Source organism: Poecilia reticulata, linkage group LG9 (assembly GCF_000633615.1).
Source record: "Poecilia reticulata strain Guanapo linkage group LG9, Guppy_female_1.0+MT, whole genome shotgun sequence".
NCBI classification, from domain to species: Eukaryota; Metazoa; Chordata; class Actinopteri; order Cyprinodontiformes; family Poeciliidae; genus Poecilia; species Poecilia reticulata.
This window is the reverse complement of record NC_024339.1, coordinates 5,904,736-5,925,186: the sequence shown is the minus strand read 5'-3', so window position 1 is coordinate 5,925,186 and position 20,451 is coordinate 5,904,736. Positions and strand designations below refer to the sequence as shown.

The window sequence follows — 20,451 nt, the reverse complement described above, 5'->3', positions numbered from 1 at the left end:
AGAACCCTCAAGCTCCCAGGCCTCTGGTAGAGGACCCGAGCTCAGAGGATGAAACAGACCACCCGAGGAGGGTGAGAAGGGAATTTTATTTTATATATATATATATATATATATACATATCTCAAACAGAAATTAAAATAAATTTTAAGTTGCCGTTTGATGCCTTGAAACTGACCTCTGTCTCTTTAAGAAGCTCCTAGTCTTTCACAACAGTCCTCCTCCATCATCCCGTTTACAACCGTTGTGAGGAGCCTTGGAGTAAGAAGTGCTTTGCATGGTAACTTCAGCAGTTCCACCAGGTGTTTGCTAATTGCTGCTGCTGCTAGTCTGGAGGAGCTCAGCTGCAGACTGCACCTCCGAGGTGGAGCTATGTGGAAATAAATATCGCTTTGCGAAAGAGCGTTTAAGCACCCTGGAATGGTTGTCATGGGAGATTCAAGGATTTCTCAAACCTGCATGAAAGAATCAAAGCAACACTCCAAGTATGTTTCTGATGAGGGAGTAACATTGTAAGATAAAGCTATATCTTACATAATACCGATCCTTTAAAAAAATGCAGAGTCACAAATTAAAACGAGCCTTACAGCTTTAGCACACAGGCATAAATCCCACCTCTCATTAATGTGATCCTATGGTTATCTGTTCTCCACAGACAAAGATCATCGAGATGCCCAGTAAGAACCCGGTCTGCACGCTGACACCAGACACGAAGCTGGGAATGGTCATGTGCCTACAACTGTGGAAGGTAAGCTAGTTCTGGCGCCATCACACCTTTTCTCTCCCGGTTGTTTAAATCTACATTGAACCTGCTTTCTTTCGATTGCTCCAAATCACACGACAAGCTGCAGTAACACACAAATCAGCAACAACAACAAATAAAAAAAAACGCACACGCAGAAGACGCGGTCTGATTTACGGCTCAACGACTCGTCCCGGGCCATTTTTCCATGCATTGCTTCTCAGCTGGCAGCCAGTCCCAACACTGTAATTAGAGCGTTTGGAAAGGCCGTGGGTTCACATCCATATATCAGCCTGCAGCTGTATATCCAATCTGATCTGAGCAAAACGTTTTTGTTTTGTGGACACCGTCGAGCTGTTTTATTTTCCTCTCATTAATGTGATCCTATGGTTATTTTCACGGTTATTATTGACTTTCTTTTTTTTTTTTTTTTTTGCAGTTTTGGGACCATGGTTAGAGACTCCCTGTTTTTGTGTGCCTTTTATGAGCTTGTTAAAGTTTACAGGCAACACAAATGAAAACCCTGCTTATCGTGTTTAAAACTATGACTGGGCAGGCTTCCGGGAGGTCTGCGCCTTTTCAATCCGAGCACTATTAAAATAAAAAAAACAACAACAAAAACAGACGCACACAAACGGGTGACGGTCTGTTTCACAGCGTGTCGACGAGTTTGTTTCCAAAATCTTCTTTGTTTTGCTTTGATTCTGCTTGCTGCGCCTACTTTTCGTCTTCTGATTTATGAACCAGTGCTGCCTCCACGCTGAGTGCCAAGAAACCAAATGATCAATTATAGGATTATAAATTATATAATATCAATGTAATACAGCACAGGCAGCTGCCTGACTTCAAAGCTAAAGAGGCTCAGGTGACTCTAAATCATTTTATGGGGATTCCTGAAGAGACACACGCTTACTCCCCCTGCTACACCTATTTAGTGTAAAACATACTTTTATGATTGTACACAGATCCTTCCTTCTCTGTCTAGCTCACTCGTTTAATAAGTCAAAAGAAAGAAACATCTCTCCACATCAAATGTTTATGAGCTGCCCACTTCTTCCTTTGACCCACAAAGCTGGAGGCAGTGGCCCCGCCCACAATGACCTCGTCTCTCCGTCGCTCCTCTCATCATCCGCTCTCGTCATTTAATAGCGATGGTCCTTCTTATTTCTAAAAAAGAAGTTTTACTGTCAGCCTACAAGACCTTTTGTGAAGCAGAACTGATTCAAAGCAGCATTGAACAACATTGTTCTGTTTCACTTTTTATTATTTTATTCTCTTAAAATAAATCCGACTGTAGTGCTGGAGATGCAATCCCTGGCAAAAGTCTTCACAATCCTGGAACATTTTTCACTTTTTGTAACTTTACAACCATAAACGTGATTAACAGCGTAGTATAAAATTATATGGTTTTGGTTGTTTTTTTTTTACATTGGAGTATTATATTACTAGTAGTAATATGATATTACTGCATAATTGTGCACTAAATGTTGAAGGAAAATTTGTATTTTCCCATTTTCAAGATCTACAAAAATATATAAAGTGAGCATTTTACAATATTTTAGCCCCTCCCACCTGCCCAGAGAAATACTTTAATAAATCAAATCTGGCAGAAGTTTCTATAATATAAAGTATTTGCTCACATCAACCCACATGCAGAGTCCAGATTCTTACATTTTTGACTGTTTGTTTGCAGATCAGTCTCATTGGAAGCAGATTAAATGTCAAGTCTTTCCATAGATTCCCAATTAGACTTAGATTGGCCTTTAATTAGGACATCCCAACACAAGACTATGCTTTAATATAGGGCTACACTGATAAGTTGGCCCTGATTTCCTTAATTTTGGGAAATCACCAATCGGCCGATAATTATATTAAAAACAGATATCCAGCAAAAGGCCTTTGAAAAAGCCTGTTGCTCTGCTGTGGGAGTGGACAGACAGACAGACCCTTCCACCTCATTTGCACGTCAGTGGTTAACAGTAGTCTCACCTTAGCAATTTTAAGTTTTTTTTTCAGACAAATAAATCGTTATCGGCAGGTCAGCATTTTTGAAGATCAGTGATCAGTATGTAAACCATATGTGGTAGCAAAATGCAGCACCCATGTACATCAATTCCTCTCACCTTGTTACCTAAAATCCCAGTAAGACTCATTAAAGTCCACAAAATGAGAAAGAACTCCAGGGAATGGACTCTATCTTAAAAATCGAGGCGTATGCCGTTTTATCCCTTCCCATCTGATCGGCTGCGACTCAGGAGAATCGGCTTTGATGGAGCGAACAATCGAAAGTGGCTCCACATGTGGCTTTGACTGGCGCGAGGACGCCGGGCCCTGGCCGCGGGGACGGTGGTGATGTACGACGTGCAAGGCTTCTGATGTGAGCAGAGGCCGGCTGGGAAAAAGGAAATGTTCCTTTTACAGATATCCATCACTCTGAGCTCATCACCTCGCTGCCTCGTGGCCATCACATGGTGGCGGGAGCTGAACGACGACCACAGGAAACGATTGGTTCCTTATGTGGAAGCAGCTCCCGCCCGAGGCCTGCGCCGCGACATCAACAACTCAGGCTTGTTCATGGGTTAAAATGAACTACGTTTTCACTTGGACCTAAAAAATACATTTCTGGTTCTCCTTAGACAAAATAAAAAAATAACACAATTGCCTTCATATTAGCATATTTTTATTCCATCCAGCATTTGCTTGCGTCCCCTTCTGCAGCACAACCTTTTTAATCGCTTTAAATTTTAAAAAATGTTCATGTTTATCATAACGTAACTCCTTACAACTTATCTTTCATCCAGCTATCCCTTTCCTAGGTGATCAAATCTTTAAAATGTGATCATGACTGAGATCTCTTTACTTGCCTCATATGGTAAATGGACTGAACTTATATAGCGCTTTATCCAATCATTTTTGACCACTCAAAGCGTTTTACACTAGAGTCACATTCACCCATTCGCACTCACAAATGCTCACACATTTATACACAGATACGCAGCTCGGTAGGCAATTTGGGGTTAGGTGCCCAGGGGCACATCGACATGCGGCAGGAGGAAGCTGGAATCGAACCTACAATCTTCCGATTGCAAGACGACTACTCTTCCCACAGAGCCACAGTCGTCCCAATGTTGTTACACACACACACATATCATGTTTTATTCGATTTACATCAAGGTTTATCATTACTTATTTCTTCTTGTGGTTTTATTCATTTCTACTTTTTAAATCTTGTGACGTGTAAATAAATAGCCTATCAAAAGTCCCAGAAGAGCTGGAGAAGTACGAAATACCTATTATAATGTTAAATGTTACCATTTACTACCTCAAATAATTTTTGGGAAATGTTTTTTTTTTCTTTCTTTCAAAGTATGAACAATAACAGAACTCTACCGCACAGAAAGGAGATTAGTGCGAAAACAAAGAAAACAGTAGTTGGCTACAGTAAGTAAATGAAACGGAAATTATTTAGTGACAAACCGATACGTTTATAAGCTGTTGTGTGGTCAAATTTCGCATTTACATAAAGACATTTCAGATGTTTTCTCCTTTTAAGGTGGATGTTGCTCTATAATCTGTACTTCATAACAGATAGACAAATACACACATTTATTCAGTGTGCAAAGACATGCCAGGGTGACAGTAAAGGCTAAGCTCCGCTAAAGTTTTATGGAAAGCTCTGTGGCACAAAATATACTGTTTGTTTATTCAGTTAACTGAAGGATTGTTTTCTCAGAGCCATTTAGCAGGGTTAAATGAGAGGGGGAAAGAATTAAAAGAAGTTAATTTATCAAGGATTCCTTCTCTGTTAAAACGACTCAAATAGAACCAGAACCAAATACTGTCAGAGGAGAGAACAGCATCTTTCTCTAGCAGTGTGTGTAGGTGYGTGCGTGCGTGCGTGCGTGCGTGCGTGCGTGCGTGCGTGCGTGTGTGTGACAATATTAGAGTAATCAGAGGCTTTGAGAGGATTTCAGATTCTCAAATAAACAATTTGAAATCTCCCAGAGATTAGCTTCTTAAAAACATTTTTAAAAAATACTTTTTTTTCTTTTTTTGTTGAATAATTCATTAAAACAGTTCTTGAATAGATCTTCAAGATCCAGCTCCCTTCAAACAGCTGTGAATCACATCTGTTCGCATCACATAGCAACCTGAATTTACAACAGTAACCAGCCATGACTGGTTTAAAAATGCTCAAAATCCAGTAATTAAAAGGGAAGAAAATGTAATTAGATACATTACTTTAAGTGACTTTAATAGTTAGTTGCTAACTTGATTACTACTAACTGTACACATTTTTAAAGTGTCCTACTCAGCACTGGCAGAGACATCATTTGCAGAGAAGCTATGAAAGATCAAAATGATCTCGTCGTAAGAAGATATAAGTCAACGGAAGAGAGAAAACAAACTTCCACAGCTTTATGTAGTGCAGTCAAGACCATCTTTAGTAATTGAACCAAATATATAAAAAACCCTAAACTGCAACATTAGAAGAACTGGATGTYCTTTCAAAAATAATGAAAAAAATAAATAAATAAATGGAGGCTGGTCAATGAGGCTTCCAATAGCCTGACATCAACCCCTGAAAGAGCTGCAGGAATTTCTGTCAGACGGTGGATGTGTTCTACATGTGTCAGTAATATCCCGTGTTCTCCACATCTCTGGTGTAACAGAATCTTTCACTTCCAAAGAAAATATCTAAGCCTGGCTAAGATCTTCTAAAAGTAATGTTATGATCTGAAGAAACCAGACTTAAACTTTTGCGCCTCAATTCTGAAAGATATGTTTGGCACAACCGACACTGGCCATCACCAAAGACACATCACGCCAAGAGGGATACATGGAAACATGGATAAAGTGATGATCAGTCCCATACACTGGCCTGTTTTTTATCCCAGAACGTTGAGGTGTCTGTTTAAAAACTGAAGAAGAAGATTAGTTTTATGTCTTAGCATCACTTTGAGTGTCAGGATATTTCAAAACAACACTGAAAGCATTAATTAAGCCAAAACTGTACAAAATACATAGACGCTTTGCACTAAAGATAAAAACGGGGCACAGCTTTTAGCTTCGCCCTGCTCAAATTCACTGACGTTACGCTGTCATTGCAGTTTATGAAGTATAAAGCGCAATTTTTCTTATTTAAAAAATTAACTGGTGTATTTGTTCATTTGAATTTGGTAATATACAATTAAAAAGACTTTAAGTGGTCAAATGAAAAATCTGTAGAATGTGCCAATTTCTCTTATCCGATTAACCGTCAGAGCAACTAACGATTATAATACTTCAAACATTCCCATTGAGTTGGCAGTTCAGACATTTCTTTTTAATGTAAAATAAACCAGCAGTTTCTTACTCTTGTTGTAAGAGTTGTAATCTAATTTCATTTTAACCAGTGAAACCCTGGGTAAAATCTGGACCACTTCGGCCGCCCCGGCACGCTGCCGTTCTAGGAAAGGCGGCTCCTTCCTCTGGTCCGTCTTCTCTTTTTCTTTGCAGCTGTTCTCCTGTGATGAATCTCCACCCAGTGCCCCAGCCCCACTCCAGCAGAGAGGGCTCTCTTGCAGAAAGGCCTGTGGAGGATATAATGAATTAGGTGTCTACCCAGGGTTCCCCGACCTCCGACCCATGACATCATCAATCAAGGAGGTCCTTCGCTTAAGTGAAACGCTGGGCCCCCAATCTGGATCGCTTGGCCCGGTCCCTGCCGGCAAGCAGGGGACGGGGGGCCACTGATTTTCACTTGTTTTTATTTGTTTTCATAATCCCTCCGTGTTCGTCCTCCGCTGATGTGTTTGGAAGGAGTACACGACTCTGTCTATAATTTGTTTCAAGCTGGAAGAGGAGAAATATGGAGCGTTAACAGAGGAGAGGACTTGAAAATGGATGAAAAATGGCTGACGTGGTCTCCGTGCACATATGGAAAAAATTTTTTCCCTCCTGGCTTCTGCGTGGTACTGTGTTTTTTTTTTTTTTCTTCTTCTTCTTCTTCTTCTTCTTCTTCTTCTTCTTCTTCTTCTTCTTCTTAAGGCCTGGTGTTATTTTAAAAGCAAAAGGTAGAGCCAGTGCAGCGCCGAGTATCTGACTTTATTCCTCGATCATCTGAAGTCCGGATCTAGCGCTGACCTTTCATAAGGCTCGACAAAGTTCAAGGCTTTGTCCAGACAGTTGCCCAACCAGGTGTGTGTTTGCTGTGGTGTGTTCAAACTTAAAATAAGTTGTTTTTATTTTTATTTTCTGTTTATTCATAAGAAACTGGGACCTCAAGAAAAAGACGATGGTGTTTATATGAATCCTAAACCTCTTTTCACTCTTTCTGTTTCAGTCTTTTTCTCCCAGTGTCAGTTAATTACTCTTTACTTTATTTACTTATATTAGATAACATCTCAACTCTACCATGTGTTTATTTCTGCACAAGATTTACCCTTTTAATAGAAATACATGTTGTGCTTCATGCTTGTTCTCCTTTAGGTCATATACTGTCCAGGGAATTAGGGGTGGGCATTTATCGTATCGTTTATTATTTATTTTGATAAATTCCTTATCGTGATAAGATTTTGATTTAACATTGTCGCGATGAATTCTAAATAATGTTTTTTTTTTTTAATAATCTAAAACTGTCCATATTATCAGGATTGTTGTTTTTGCTGTTTTTCTCCCCACAAAGGTGTGTGAATAAATTTGAAAATATCATTAAATGTTCTTGTAGTGCATTTCAGTGATACAAAATATACTTCTGACTGGTGTCTAAAGAAGCGTGTTACAAGTAGGGATGTTTTTCAAGAGCAGCTTTTGTGAGACCATGATTACTCTGATTACTGTGCCATGAAGTCGCAAAATATCATGATACAACTTTAAGTCCATATCGCCCACCCCTACAAGGAATATTAAAAGGCGCTCATGTCTTTTAAATATTTTTGACATTGTGCCACAGACAAACACAAAATTGCCCATTTTTTGTAATTAAAATCTGAAATGTGTGGCTGGAGATCAATCTTTTGCTGTAGTCATAGCTGTAAGCTTTTTGGGATTCACTTTAAAAACATCCAAATTATCGTATTTTGACCATGTCAAAATCTTAGTCCGACTAAGGCAGATTAAAATACTAATTGCATTTTGTGCATTGATAGACAATAAAAAGTGTCAAACGATGGATAAAATGATACTGTTGTGCTGCAGAGAGCAACTGGCTGGCGAATGGAGGCCACAACGTCTCTGAGAGTCAGCCGGAGCTTCCAGACTGATAACCTCTGCTCCTCTCAGCTCCCAGCAACACACTAGTTTTTTTTTCCTTTTTCTTTTTTTTTTATGGCTTTCTAAATCCCTGTTCTCATCTCACGTCTTAACTTGCGTCGCTCTCCCTCCGTTCCTGCTGCCCCTCCTCCCTCTCTCCCATCTTCCTCCCCTCTCTTGCAGCCCGACTCGGGTCTCGGACCGCTCCTGTTCGCTGGATACGAGGACGGTTCCCTGTTGCTGTGGGACGTAACCCAGAGGTCTGAGCTGAGCCGTGTCAAAGCCCACCCCGAGCCCGTCATGTGCCTGACCTTTGACCCCGGCCGTCTGAGGGGCGTATCGGGCTCCTGCGAGAAGCAGCTCTCTTCGTGGATGCTGGACGACCAGAACCACATACAGGTTAGGAGGCTCAGGGCTTATCCGGCTGATCTGGTCGTGTTTGTTGATTAGGCTGCAGCTCTGGACATCCTGAAGATGTGTTGCTACTTTCTGACTTATCCAATCTCTTTATTCGTAATTTTTGACCGTTTACAGCTAACAGTTACCATCTATACATTTATTTTTATTCCCTTCATCAGTTTCTGAGCCTTCAGCTTCTCGTCTTTAATCATAGATATCCTTGTTTATTCACAGTATAGCATCAACGTCTCAGTATCAACTTTATGCATTACTTGCAGCTAGCTAAATTATTTTTTAATATTATGAATTAGAGAAGCAAAAAGAAACCAAGTAGCGGGACATTTTTCACTTCTCACCTCCAACCGTAAACAATGACTGACGAGCAGGAACAATTTTGTCGTATCAACAAAAGCTCTCCTCAGTGTGGAAGTTGTTACTGTGGGAAGAAGACCCTTGTGTTACTTTCAGTTTTAGTGAGTTCCTTAAAATCTTAATCCAAGGACGTAAGCAGATGTAAGGAAATTGAAACTGTATTTTGCTGCAGTAGAGCAACTCTTCCAACAGATCACAGTAGGATTGTTTTATCCAACTGAGCTTTCAAACTCCGAGTCAGGTGACATTTTTGAAGTGGAAATGTTTGGAGGAAGGTCAGAATATGAAGTTTGCTGCAGTAATGCTAGCCATGCTAGGAAGTAAAACAAAACAAACAAACTGAAGTCCATAAAGAGTTTGTCCTTGTTTTAATATATTAACATGGGTGAGCATACTTTCGCTAGTGCGCTAATAGTAGAACTTATTTTTCGATTAGCACTTTTGCTTCTTTGGAACCGTTTCCGTGCTTAGTTCCCCTAATTGAACTTTTCTGGATGAATTATAAAGCACTAACTTACTTTGCTGATTCGTAAACTTTCAGTTGAATAAAGATTAACATCTGTTTGGACAGTTAAGAATTTTTCAAGTGGACATTTATATTCATGCTCTTATTTTGAAAAGAGTGAAGACTTTTTACTTTTTTTCTCTCCTCACATTCTCTCTCCCTCTCTTTCTCTATTATTTTCTCCTCATAACTTTATTTCAAACAAGAAATGTACAAGAACAAAATAAAACTCAGTAAAGAAAACAATATAAACACAAACAAAATATCTAAGGACATTGTAGAACATGTAAATTAGAATCTCAAAATGAAGTTGGTGATTGATGATTATAGTCTTTCAAGGGCAGATATTTGAATTAAAGTTAGCTCTTTAGCATTAGCTATTGTTAAATACCAGGTTGGTGTAGCAGTTTAGCGTTAGCAGAACTAATATTTGTGTTTAGAGCTTTAGTGTAACTAACTTTTTAGTTAGTGGTGCCATCCACTAAATATGAGTTAAATCCTGTTTAACTACAACTTGTTCTCTCACACATGACATCACTGCTCCTAATATCAATAATCAATGACTGCTCAGAGAAGGTAAGGCTGAGCTTCACTACCTGCTAACTGATTGTTGCGCCCAGTGGTCATCTAAATCCCATGGAGTGGAATAAATGGCGCCAGAGGAGAGGAGAGTGTTGGCTTTCGCCCGACTTGCTTGGAAAACATTAGGGCCCAAAGAGGAAGAGGCTCAGCGGGGCTCCGGGGGCCATAAATCAGCTGCTGGTTACACAGTGTTGGCAGGACTAGGGGCCAAGGGCCAGACTGAGGCTGTCACTCTAGACTCAAACCACCCACAGACACTCTGAGACCTAGTCTCACAATAGACCTTGTTAATATGTTCAAAAATAGCAGTTGTTGTTCTGAGGAATCTCTTTGTGCAGCAAATAAAATTGGAAATTTCAACTGATATTTTAAGAGTAATATAGGAGGAAATTGTTGGTACGTACACTTGGATGCTGCAGACGTCGCAGCATCTCACACTGACGTGTGTTTTTGCGAGAGTTCCAAATTTGCACTCCCCCGCCCCTGCCACACTCAAAGAGATCACATCAGCCTTCGTACCATAATTCATTGTACATAACAGCTCCTGCTTCAGAGACTTTCTGCCTCATTTGGAAGCTGTATTTTCTCTTGATTTCATGAGCAAATAGGAATGCTCCTATTTTTCAGTCAAACCTCATGAATCAACGCCAAGGGGAACCTACGGCTGATATAGTGGGCTCCTGCTCCAGCAAAGGGGTATTATTCTTTCCAGGGCTTTTTACAAATGAACGCTCGAATTAGAAATATTTGCAGAGCTCCCATTTTCTCACCCCGAATGTGTGTCTAGACAAACACGGCGCAGGATTTCAGTAGGTATGCCATAAACAGGAGGCGAGCAGTTATTGGGGTTTATTTTGCTAAAGCAACAAAATATTGATTCAGTGTGTAATCCAGGATGAGGATGACGGGGGGGGAAAAGCACAAGGGGAGAGGGGAAGGATTCATTTGGGGCTTTTAAATTACTCCGAAGTGCAGCTCAGTGTGACGTCCAGACAGCTATCCTCAGCGCTTCCCACAGACGTATTTTCTGTGTGGCCGGGGTGGAGGTCCTGCCGGGTGGCAGGTCCGGGCCACGGCTTCTGACGGACGACCTGCGAGAGGTAATAAAAATATCAAAACCTTGGAGGCCCCTAAGCCAAACAAAAAACACATCTGCAGTAAGGGGAACAGTAGTTCACGGTGGGAGGCTGCAATAAAGACCGGGGAGACTGCAAGTGCCACAGCATCTCACTTCCCACAAATTACCCCGGCAATAAAGCCCAAACAGAGTGCAGTGGAGCTAGCTGGGCGAGGCAGATGGATGGTTTTAGTGAAATCCAGGAGGGAACTGAATTTGACACAAAACAGCGCAGTTATGATTTAATGACACTTGGAGTCTATGAAGTGAGCTTATCTGGGCCAGATAAAGACAGATGGGCACAGGACTGGAGGTTAATGTGTTGCACATGGCTCCCAGAAGCCTTTATCTGCCGTGTGACCCTGCTGGCCTCAGATTGTTTTGTGGTAACGAAGCATCGTCTTCAGCCCTGTTTCCCTTCTACTGGACATTTTTGGGATTGTGAGGCAGTTTGGGTGTTGGGAGGGTTTACTAGCTGTTAAATTACATAATATAAATACATGGATTTAACTCCTTGTCAAATCCACAAAATGCATAATTTGAATATAATCATTAATACTTTAGAAGCAAATAAATGTTTATTTTATTTTAGTTTAGTTTTTTTTACAAAGTCACACATTGGCACCACCACTCGAGTCCTGTAGAATACAATAAATCAGCAGCATTTTGCACAGAGTGCAACTGGCCAAGAGTGGATTTGTTTGGATTTGTAAATGCATTCCAATAATTCAGATGAGATGAAATAAAAGCATGAATTAAGATTTCCATTCCAGGAACAGAGATGAAACAAGACACAATTTTCAACCTTATCCCAAGGTTTCAAACAGTAGCTTTACCTTAAACACCAAGAGGCCCAAGTACCGCCGTTATCTTTTAATTATAAAAGATGATTAATTATTTTTATTGTTATTATTGAATGAAGAAAACCGTCTCACAGAGCAGCCCTCCAACTGTGTCTTCCTCATTCAGCTCCTTCAGACTAGCCAGCAGCAATTAGCAAACACCTGGTGGAACTGCACATCTGCTGAGCTCATTAAAGGAGCTACTTCTCAGTTGTTAAATAGAGGAGCCGTGTTGTGATGAATTACTAAAATGTGGAGCTTCAGAAAGAGCAGGAGTTTCTTAAAGAGACCGATGCCTTGTTTTATCTACTAATCTTAATAGATGGCAACAAATTGTCCCACTTCAATGCATGGACAAGTGCAATGATGAGTTTGTTCAGGAGAGAGAAGGAGATAAAAATGCAGGCTGTGGCCTGTAAAAGGCAATAGGAAGACTTCCAGAGAAAGTCGGTCGTGTCTGACAGCTAGCTTTAACTGATGACAATTCTTCACAGGGAGTCCTGCTCCTCATCTTTTAATGGGACTGTAACAATATTCCCACCCAGTGGTCACCTGTATGGTTTCTCTGTCAAAATAGAATGGTTGTCTTGATGTTCTCATCCTCACAGGGCCTATCCCACTTCTGCTAAAGCAGCTTTCATAAAAAAATAAAATATTAATTGTTTTCCCTCTCCCAATACTTCCTTTTCTCTCCTCCGGTCACCTGTTTTACCCATTCATATCACGTCAGCCAGAGTCGACCAACAGGGCGACAAAAGACTGCAATCTCCTCTCCGCCAAGTGTGATTCAGTGACAGGGCGTGTCGGGAATACCTGCGAAAAAGCTTCCTGGCCGCTAGGCGCGAGTGAGTGAGCGATGACGGGACGTTTCAGTGGTTCTGCGTTAACAGCAAGACGTGTGCCAAGACAAGGAAGAGAAGTGGAGCAGAGCGCGATTGAAACCTGCCACCCTTTCTTCAGTGTGCGTCGAGTCCGATGAAATGGGACAAAAGAGGATGGTGAAGTGTGAGTTCGTGTCAGGACGCTTGTAGACCCACAGTGAGTGTTGTGGATCCAGCTGTTACGTTAAAGTGATCTCTGGGAAAGTGGACAGTTAAACTTGCGACGTTCGTGCGTGTGTGTCTGCGTCCTGTGACACACGCAGTACAAAGTACGAAGTAAGATGTTCGTTTGTCCCTGTTACAGCCACTCGCCCCAACAGAGTGAGACCTGGTTGTTAATCAACTCCACTTTTTCAATACTCAGATTTAATCCCTAAGGTAAAAAAATAAGACAGTGAAATTATCTCAGCAAAAAGATATACAGAGTGCTTGTCTGTTAAATATTTAAGAAAAAAGATGGATATCCAAGGAGCTAATAGTAGGCATAAGATTATAAAAAATAACAACAAAAACATTAGTTGATAGCTAGATTTGGCTTTTCCTGCTCTGTGCTTTTATTTAGAAATCTTAAATGTCAACTGAAAATGTTTACAACCGTCTCAAAATAAGTTTAGACACTAAACTTGTGTAGCCTTCTTTGTCTCAGTTCCAGTTGTGTTAAACTTCCTAATTATTGCTCTTCTAGGCTTAAATAAATTCCTATAATCCTTTTGCCTATTTGCCTTCTAAGTGAAATATGAAATGTAAAAACAAAAAAAATCTTTATTTACATGTATTTTAAAGAAATTGCAAAGCTGAACAATAATTGTGTCAGCAGTGATTTTCTTTTTTTTCACTCACTGAAAAAATGTCAAATGAAAGTTTGGGGTTTCCCTACATCTGTCAGATGTGGGATTATACCACTGCAGTAAAACACATCTTTTCCAAATGTGAAGGGTATGTATAATATGTTGAGCCTTATTCTAAGAGCATAATTCTACTGGCTGGTATACAATGTGAAAAAAAAAAAAGTAGGATGTTGGATTGATGTTAATTTTTCTAATGCTTTTATACAGCAAGCGTATAATAACCCACATTTTTCCTTTTCTGTTTAGTTTTTTTGTTTTAATAAGTTCATTTTGTAAAGCATTTAATTTAATTTATTTAGTAACTTAATCTTTTAGATGCTTGTTTTCCCCTCGTATGTTTAGTCCAGGGACTGTTGCCACAAGAAATCCCCCAATAAACAGCGACACAGCAGCCGGGGGGGACTGCATTCGCCGCTGCACACGGGCATCTTTCATTTTAAATAATGACACAGGACGACCTTTCTTCCGAGTAGCAGTTTTCCTCTCTGCTCGCTCTCTCTCTCTCTCTCTTGGATAGAAAGTAAAAACAATTAACGAGGCGGCCTCGCTGACTGACCATTACTGCAATCATTAGCCATTTACCGCCTGCAGTTGACCCTTAAATGAAACAAATGCCTTTTCCTGACACAAACTATGGGAAGCAAAACAAACAAAAACAGACACTTAAACCCATCATTATCAGGCCTCTAATGCAGACCAGATGGGGAGAGGTAGGGGCATACCACATACCTGAGGTAATAACAAAGCTCAGAACAATCTCTAACTCCCCTGCTTTTCTCTGGATCTGTTTACCCGTCTTGTTCTGTCTGAATGGGCACACACTAGTTTTCATTACACACGTGTGCAAAACTTTGTTGATATTCCGCTTAGGACACAATTTTGCAAAGTGCTGTGTTTCCGTCGAATAAGAAACGCTACTAAATTCACACAATATGCTCGTTCACACAATAAGTCATTGAAAAACATGCTATGCCAAACATCCTCCTAATACTTCCTGTTGTCTTCTCCGTCTGTAGTAAGAGCTGGTTGTTGATCACATGACTGTAACTCCCATACTTCTCTCAGGATCTGGTTTTCTGCCTGGATGATCACGCACTTGTTTTCATTACAAACATGTGCAGAACTTTTTTTGATATTCCGCTAATGTAAAAAAAACATAATTTCTCAGATTGCGGCGTCAACATCAGTTAATAGACAATTATAATAAGCAAATATGTTTTTCCACATGGTAAGTCATTAAAAACATATTCCACGCCAACATCTTTCTACCGCTTCCTGTTGCCTTTTTCATCTTTACTTCTGGTTGTGATGCATAAAAAGTGTCTGCATTTCAGTTTTGCGAAACACACTAATTTTGATAAGACAAAAATCCACTTCATGCTAGTGCAAAAAGTTATCAAAAAACTTTTTTTTCTTTTAAATCGCCATGTTTTTGTTAAAGATGATTTTTTTTTTTTCGTATTTCCAATTTACGGAATTTTACAGTAAATAGAAACACAGCTACTGTTTTACGCTACTGATACCAGCAGGGAAGGGTTCATTACCATAAACAAAATAGGAAAAATGGCACCACTAACTGTTTTGAACTTCTTTCTTTTTTTCTTTTTACTATGATCAATGACATTCCTCTCTCTGTTCTCTCTCTCTCCCTCTCTCTCCCTCTCGCATTCCTCTTGATTCACATCTTGTACCTGGCTTATATCTCCCACATGCAGCTTGCGGACGGGTTCCTGCCCAGAACGGGAGCGTGCATGCAGATACATTCTCCCAACATCTCCTCCCATCCAAGGCCCATTAGTCTCCCCAGACGCAACTTATGAAGTCAATTTTACGCTGTCCAGTTTGATTTCTGCTCCCACGTCCAGATGTTCGCGGTCCATGTAGCGATTCGGCAGATATCCCCACGCCGCAGAAAGAGCACGTTCTCTCTGCAGGAATGCCCTGCCGCAGCAGGTCCTCCAGATACCGATCCGAGCCATTCGTTATAATATGTCAGAAAGTTGCCCTTTTAGAGAGATTGATACAGTCCTTGGGACAGTAGATCACAGGGAGATGGCGGGGGAGACGAGGGGGGGCTGTGGCTAATCTTTAGCAGGCAGAAGCTACACCAGCGTATTCATCAGCAGTCTTCACCTGCTGACCAGAACGTAATTCATCAGAGACGCTTGAAGCAGCTGAGTTTCTGCAAACGAGTTTTTCAGCGAGAGGTCCTCTACTATTTCTTTTCTTTTCATAGTCACACAGGTAACTTGGTTTCCCCACCCCCAGTTCCCTCCTGCACCCCAACCCAGCGGCGCTAACTCCAAAGCAAATAATGGGACTCTGAGAGATTTCCTCGGGGCTCTCGCGCCGTAATGTTTTATGGCCGATGATTGAGTCCTGGGAGTTTACGGCCAGGTTCAACAGACCTTCAGCCCTCGCGCCTGGACCTCCGTCATCGTATCAGCTGATAGCATCTTGGTGTGTGTGTTTTCGTTGGCCACGCTTTCCCTGGAGCGAAGTGACTTAGTGATTTATTGACCTAATTTTTATCTTACTAATGTGTGTTTTCTATTTACTTTTGCTTTTCGTCCTCGAATTCTCGGTTTGTTTGGTTTTATTCTCATCAGACGGTCTCCTCAGAGAAACTACTTGTTAATGTACTCTTCAAACACACCGAGGTGCTGCAAATGCAAATATTTCTCATTCTATTCAGGCAAACTGTTTGCTGAAGGCCTTTGTCTCTGTGGTTTTGCAGCTCCAGGACTACGTGACGCTGGTCAATCCCGGCGTTTCTCAGCTCCGCATCAGGGGCGATGGGCGGCTTCTGGCATCTGCAGGCTGGGACCACCGAGTGCGTGTGTTCGGCTGGAAGAAGCTGCGGCCGCTCGCGGTCCTTCAGTACCACACAGACATGGTGCTCAGCGTGGCCTTCTCTGATCACCAGGACCCCAGGCAAAGACTGCTGGCTGCTGGGTCCAAGGACCAGCGCGTCAGCCTGTGGTCCATTTACAACCAGAGTGCCAACACATGCTGACTTTCTGAGCTGTGCGGGTTTCAGTCTGCAGTCTGAAATCAAAATATCCTCTGCTCTGTTTTATAGTGACCCAGTTTGACTCTTGGGGTGGACCGGTGTCAGATTCTCTCAGCTTGAGAACTCAGAGGAACACAAAAACAGAACATAGTTTGTTCTTCTGTTTTAAAATGAGAAAAGCAACAATTATTCCTACTTCTGCTCAAATATATTGTTTAAAAAAAGCTACAAAAAGAGTTATGTTCATAGCCTTAACTGGATATTTTGAGTTAATCCCTTCTAAATTTAGTTATTGATATTACTGGGTTAATTAGTAGGGCTATCTGCTGTCGTTCATTCCAAATCTTAAAGTTGCTTCTTCCTGTTTCCTGCTATCTCATTAAAAGGTGTTTAAATTACAGCTGCACCTATTTGTGGTCCATGAGAGTGGAGTTGTATAATTCAGTAATTACTTGTTCAAATACTGTTAAATTTTTTGTGCATTTTTTCTGTTGAGTAAACACATTAATAGTATAAGTGACAATCAATTTTTTGATCCATAGATTCAATTTTGAGAAGAAAGATCATAATTTAATGCATGAATATCATAATCTCTATTAATTGTTTCATGTACTTTTCTTTATTAAAACACCTGCAATTTTTTTTATCTTTTCTGCATTACAGGAAGCATTGAAATTGATAGAAATTCAAATTGAACAGTCAGATCCCTAACAATACCAGATACTGGTCTTGGTCTAGAAAAGACTAATTGTTGTATCCCATTAACTCTTTTTAACTTGTTAAAACTTTTACACTTTGATACCAGTGACCGGCCCATGCCCGCTTACACGACACAGAGCTACGTTTAAAAGTTTACATTAGCATTTTTTTACATTAGAATTATAAATGCTATGTTTCTATGTTTCTATGTTAATCTTTACTATGATTTTGTAAAGGGAAAAAGCGTGCTTTTCCAATTTTCCATACAAGATGAAAAAAAGTATGTCAGTCTAAAATGACAAAATGATCAAACAAGAAATAAAGAACAGTTTGTAACGCTGGTGTAATATTTACACCAAAGTGCAGATTAAAGAACTCCTAAAACCAACCTTTTGTTTTTCATCCATTTCCTTTTTCTGAACACTTTCAGTTTAAAGAGCTGCTTTTTCTGTTGCATCTTAGTGCGTTTTCATAACTCAAAGTTTTAATTCACCAGCAGTCGCACTCTTCAGCCTCCTATTTGCTGAAGCCTGACTCGGTGCTGTGCATGTGATTGTGTTGACTTATCAGATGGAAGCTTTGCTCCAGTGGACATGAATTTGAGGTGTATGGCGCACCTGAGCAGCTTTGTAATCCTGTGTTGTTATTCTTCCAGCTTCCAGCCTGACCTGGGCTGTATTAGTCAAACAAAGCTCGCCAGAGGGAGGGCTGCTTTAGTGGGTGTCTCAGTTATCAGTTCAGAGCGAACTACTTGTTAAATCTACTTTTGTTGCGAGGCGTAGATAAAGGAAACGCTACTAAGTGTAATGGATCTACCAGACTGAGGGGTTTTTATGTAAGTTGGCCAACTGTGGATGTCTTTTCTGGAGTAAATAAATGAACAAGGTCCAAAGGACACAATAAATTTCAACTAGTTTTTAAAAAACTGTCTGTCTGTATTGGCAGGATAATTTTAGTTCTTGTTCAGTGAGAGGATCAATAAATACCAATACATTTGAAAATATCATTAAATCTAGTTGATGTGTTCAGTTTAGTGATTTTAATCAGTTCTATATGTGTTTCTAGTACAAATATCAAAGTACACTTGAAGTACTACAAAGTTAACTTACAAATAACTTTTTTGACTATATATGAACTTGTTTTAAGTCAGTAATTCCTTAATATTGTTGAAAAGGTATGAGTTCCTTTGGGAAATTATTTCACTTATATCAAGACATTTTTCCCATGTTAGAAGTGAAAAGTTAGCTTTGTCTTATTTCAAGGGCTCTGGGATGTGTGCACTATGAACTACTAGACCAAAAACACTTGGTGAGATTCTGTTTTTGCTGTGCAGTGAGAAACCATCAGGAAACAGAGGAAGGACGACATCATTTGGCAGACGAGATATTTTGTTGAGCCACTACTGTCACAGAAAATACAACGCAGAATTAAGAATTTATTGAGTTTCACATTCTAAAAGTTTTCTCTCTTTTTTTGTAAAATTCTGCCCCTTTTGCCCATCTGAGAGTATATTTTCAAAGACTTAGTGACTTGTTGCCAATGCTCAGTGAGGGAGTTCGTCTATACCTTTTGTCTCTGACCCTTTTGCTGACACCTTGCATTCATGTTTGCTTCCTAAATTCATGTTGGCTTTGAACAAACACTCGGGGTGGTGTGGCCCAGCTTCCGTCCATTCTCTGATAAATCAAATGCTGCCTCCATTGGCGCAGATGTGCTCTGAATGGAGCAGTCAGAGAGCCGTCGGCCTCAGAAGCGCCTGCTGGGGTGCCGGCCGTAGATCTCGTAAATCACCTCCATAATGGATCCTTTAGGAAGTCAATAAATGGACAGGGGGACTTTTCTGCACAATGGGGCTTGTGCTTCACTTATCACCTAACGTGTGTCTTCTCTGGCCTTTAAGGTCAGAGGTCAGCTTGGCTTTAGGTTGGGACATAATCTGGTGGGCTGCACATGTTGCTCTGATCACTCCCTACGTCACTATCAGTGACTACCACTAGAGGCAGCAAGTTTGACTGAATCTGAATTAATGAAAAATAATGACCCTGGAGTTATTTTTAAATTAAAAATATGCAATGTTTCATTTAAAATGGTTGTAAGTAATTTCTAATTTACCTTAAACTGAAACACTGTTTGGGCTGCACAGTGGCGCAGTTGGTAGAGCTGTTGCCTTGCAGCAAGAAGGTTCTAGGTTCAATTCCCAGTCTTTCTGCATGGAGTTGTTCTCCCTGTGCATGCATGGGTTTTCTCCGGGTACTCCAGTTTCCTCCCACAGTCTAAAAACATGACTGTCAGGTTAATTGGCCTCTCTAAATTGCCCTTAGGTGTGAGTGTGTGTGTGTGCATGGTTGTTTGTCCTGTGTGTCTCTGTGTTGCCCTGCGACAGACTGGCAACCTGTCCAGGGTGACCCCGCCTCTTGCCCAGAACGTTAGCTGGAGATGGGCACCAGCAACCCTCCTGACCCCACTAAGGGAAAAGGGTGTAAAGAAAATGGATGAAACACTGTTTGCTTTTAAAAGACTGTGTGTGTATAAATTTGTTGGCGCCTTTGGTAAAGAAGGACTTGTAATTTATTAAAATAAATTAATCTTTGTTTAGAGCAGCATAACAATCCCCTCACCCCTCTCCCAACACACTCTGAAAAAAATCCAACTTTTAATTTGAGTACATCCACACAGTGAGTAGAAAAATGTAATTTTAGAATTTTTTGATTTTCAAAATCCCAGGAGGCCAAATTACTGGTACCAAAACTTTCTCTTTGAAATGTTTGGGTGTTTTTTTTTGTGTGTTTTTTTTTAGATCGATCAGAATTTTAACTTCTAATTGGTAATACAAGCATTTCTGTTCACTTAATGAATAAATATGACAGGACACACCAGCCTACTGGACCAGGAAGCAACTAGGTTATCTTTCTACAGTAGAGTGAGCAGGACCATAAAGAAAGTGAAAGAAATCCAATGTTCACTGCAGAAAATACAGCAGACAATGGCATCTTGGGTTACCAAGTCTCTGTTGCAACAAATAGCAACTATCTTTACATGCTACGTGTTGCTGTTTAGAAGGCGTACTCAGAAAAAGCCTCTTCTGCACATGTAATGCCCTACCATTACAAATGTAAACGTGAAATTTGATAAACTCAATAAGAATTTCATCTGGGACAAGGAACACTCCTGGTGGTTTTGATAAAACAAAATGACACAAAGCTTGAAACGCACCTTCTGTT

General features: G+C 40.4%; 1 protein-coding gene across 2 annotated transcripts in view; it reads left to right on the top strand.

Moving 5' to 3' along the window:
* The window catches only part of gnb1l (guanine nucleotide binding protein (G protein), beta polypeptide 1-like), a 33,132-nt gene extending 15,514 nt beyond the window's left edge, over nucleotides 1-17,618 (top strand). For both annotated transcript variants that reach the window (XM_008417648.2, XM_008417647.2), the window contains exons 5-7: nucleotides 653-745; nucleotides 8,156-8,371; nucleotides 16,256-17,618. In XM_008417648.2, the coding sequence (XP_008415870.1) occupies nucleotides 653-745; nucleotides 8,156-8,371; nucleotides 16,256-16,534 (588 nt within the window). In that variant the 3' untranslated portion in view covers nucleotides 16,535-17,618. The remainder of the gene's footprint in view (nucleotides 1-652; nucleotides 746-8,155; nucleotides 8,372-16,255) is intronic.
* The last annotated feature ends 2,833 nt before the right edge of the window (nucleotides 17,619-20,451 follow it).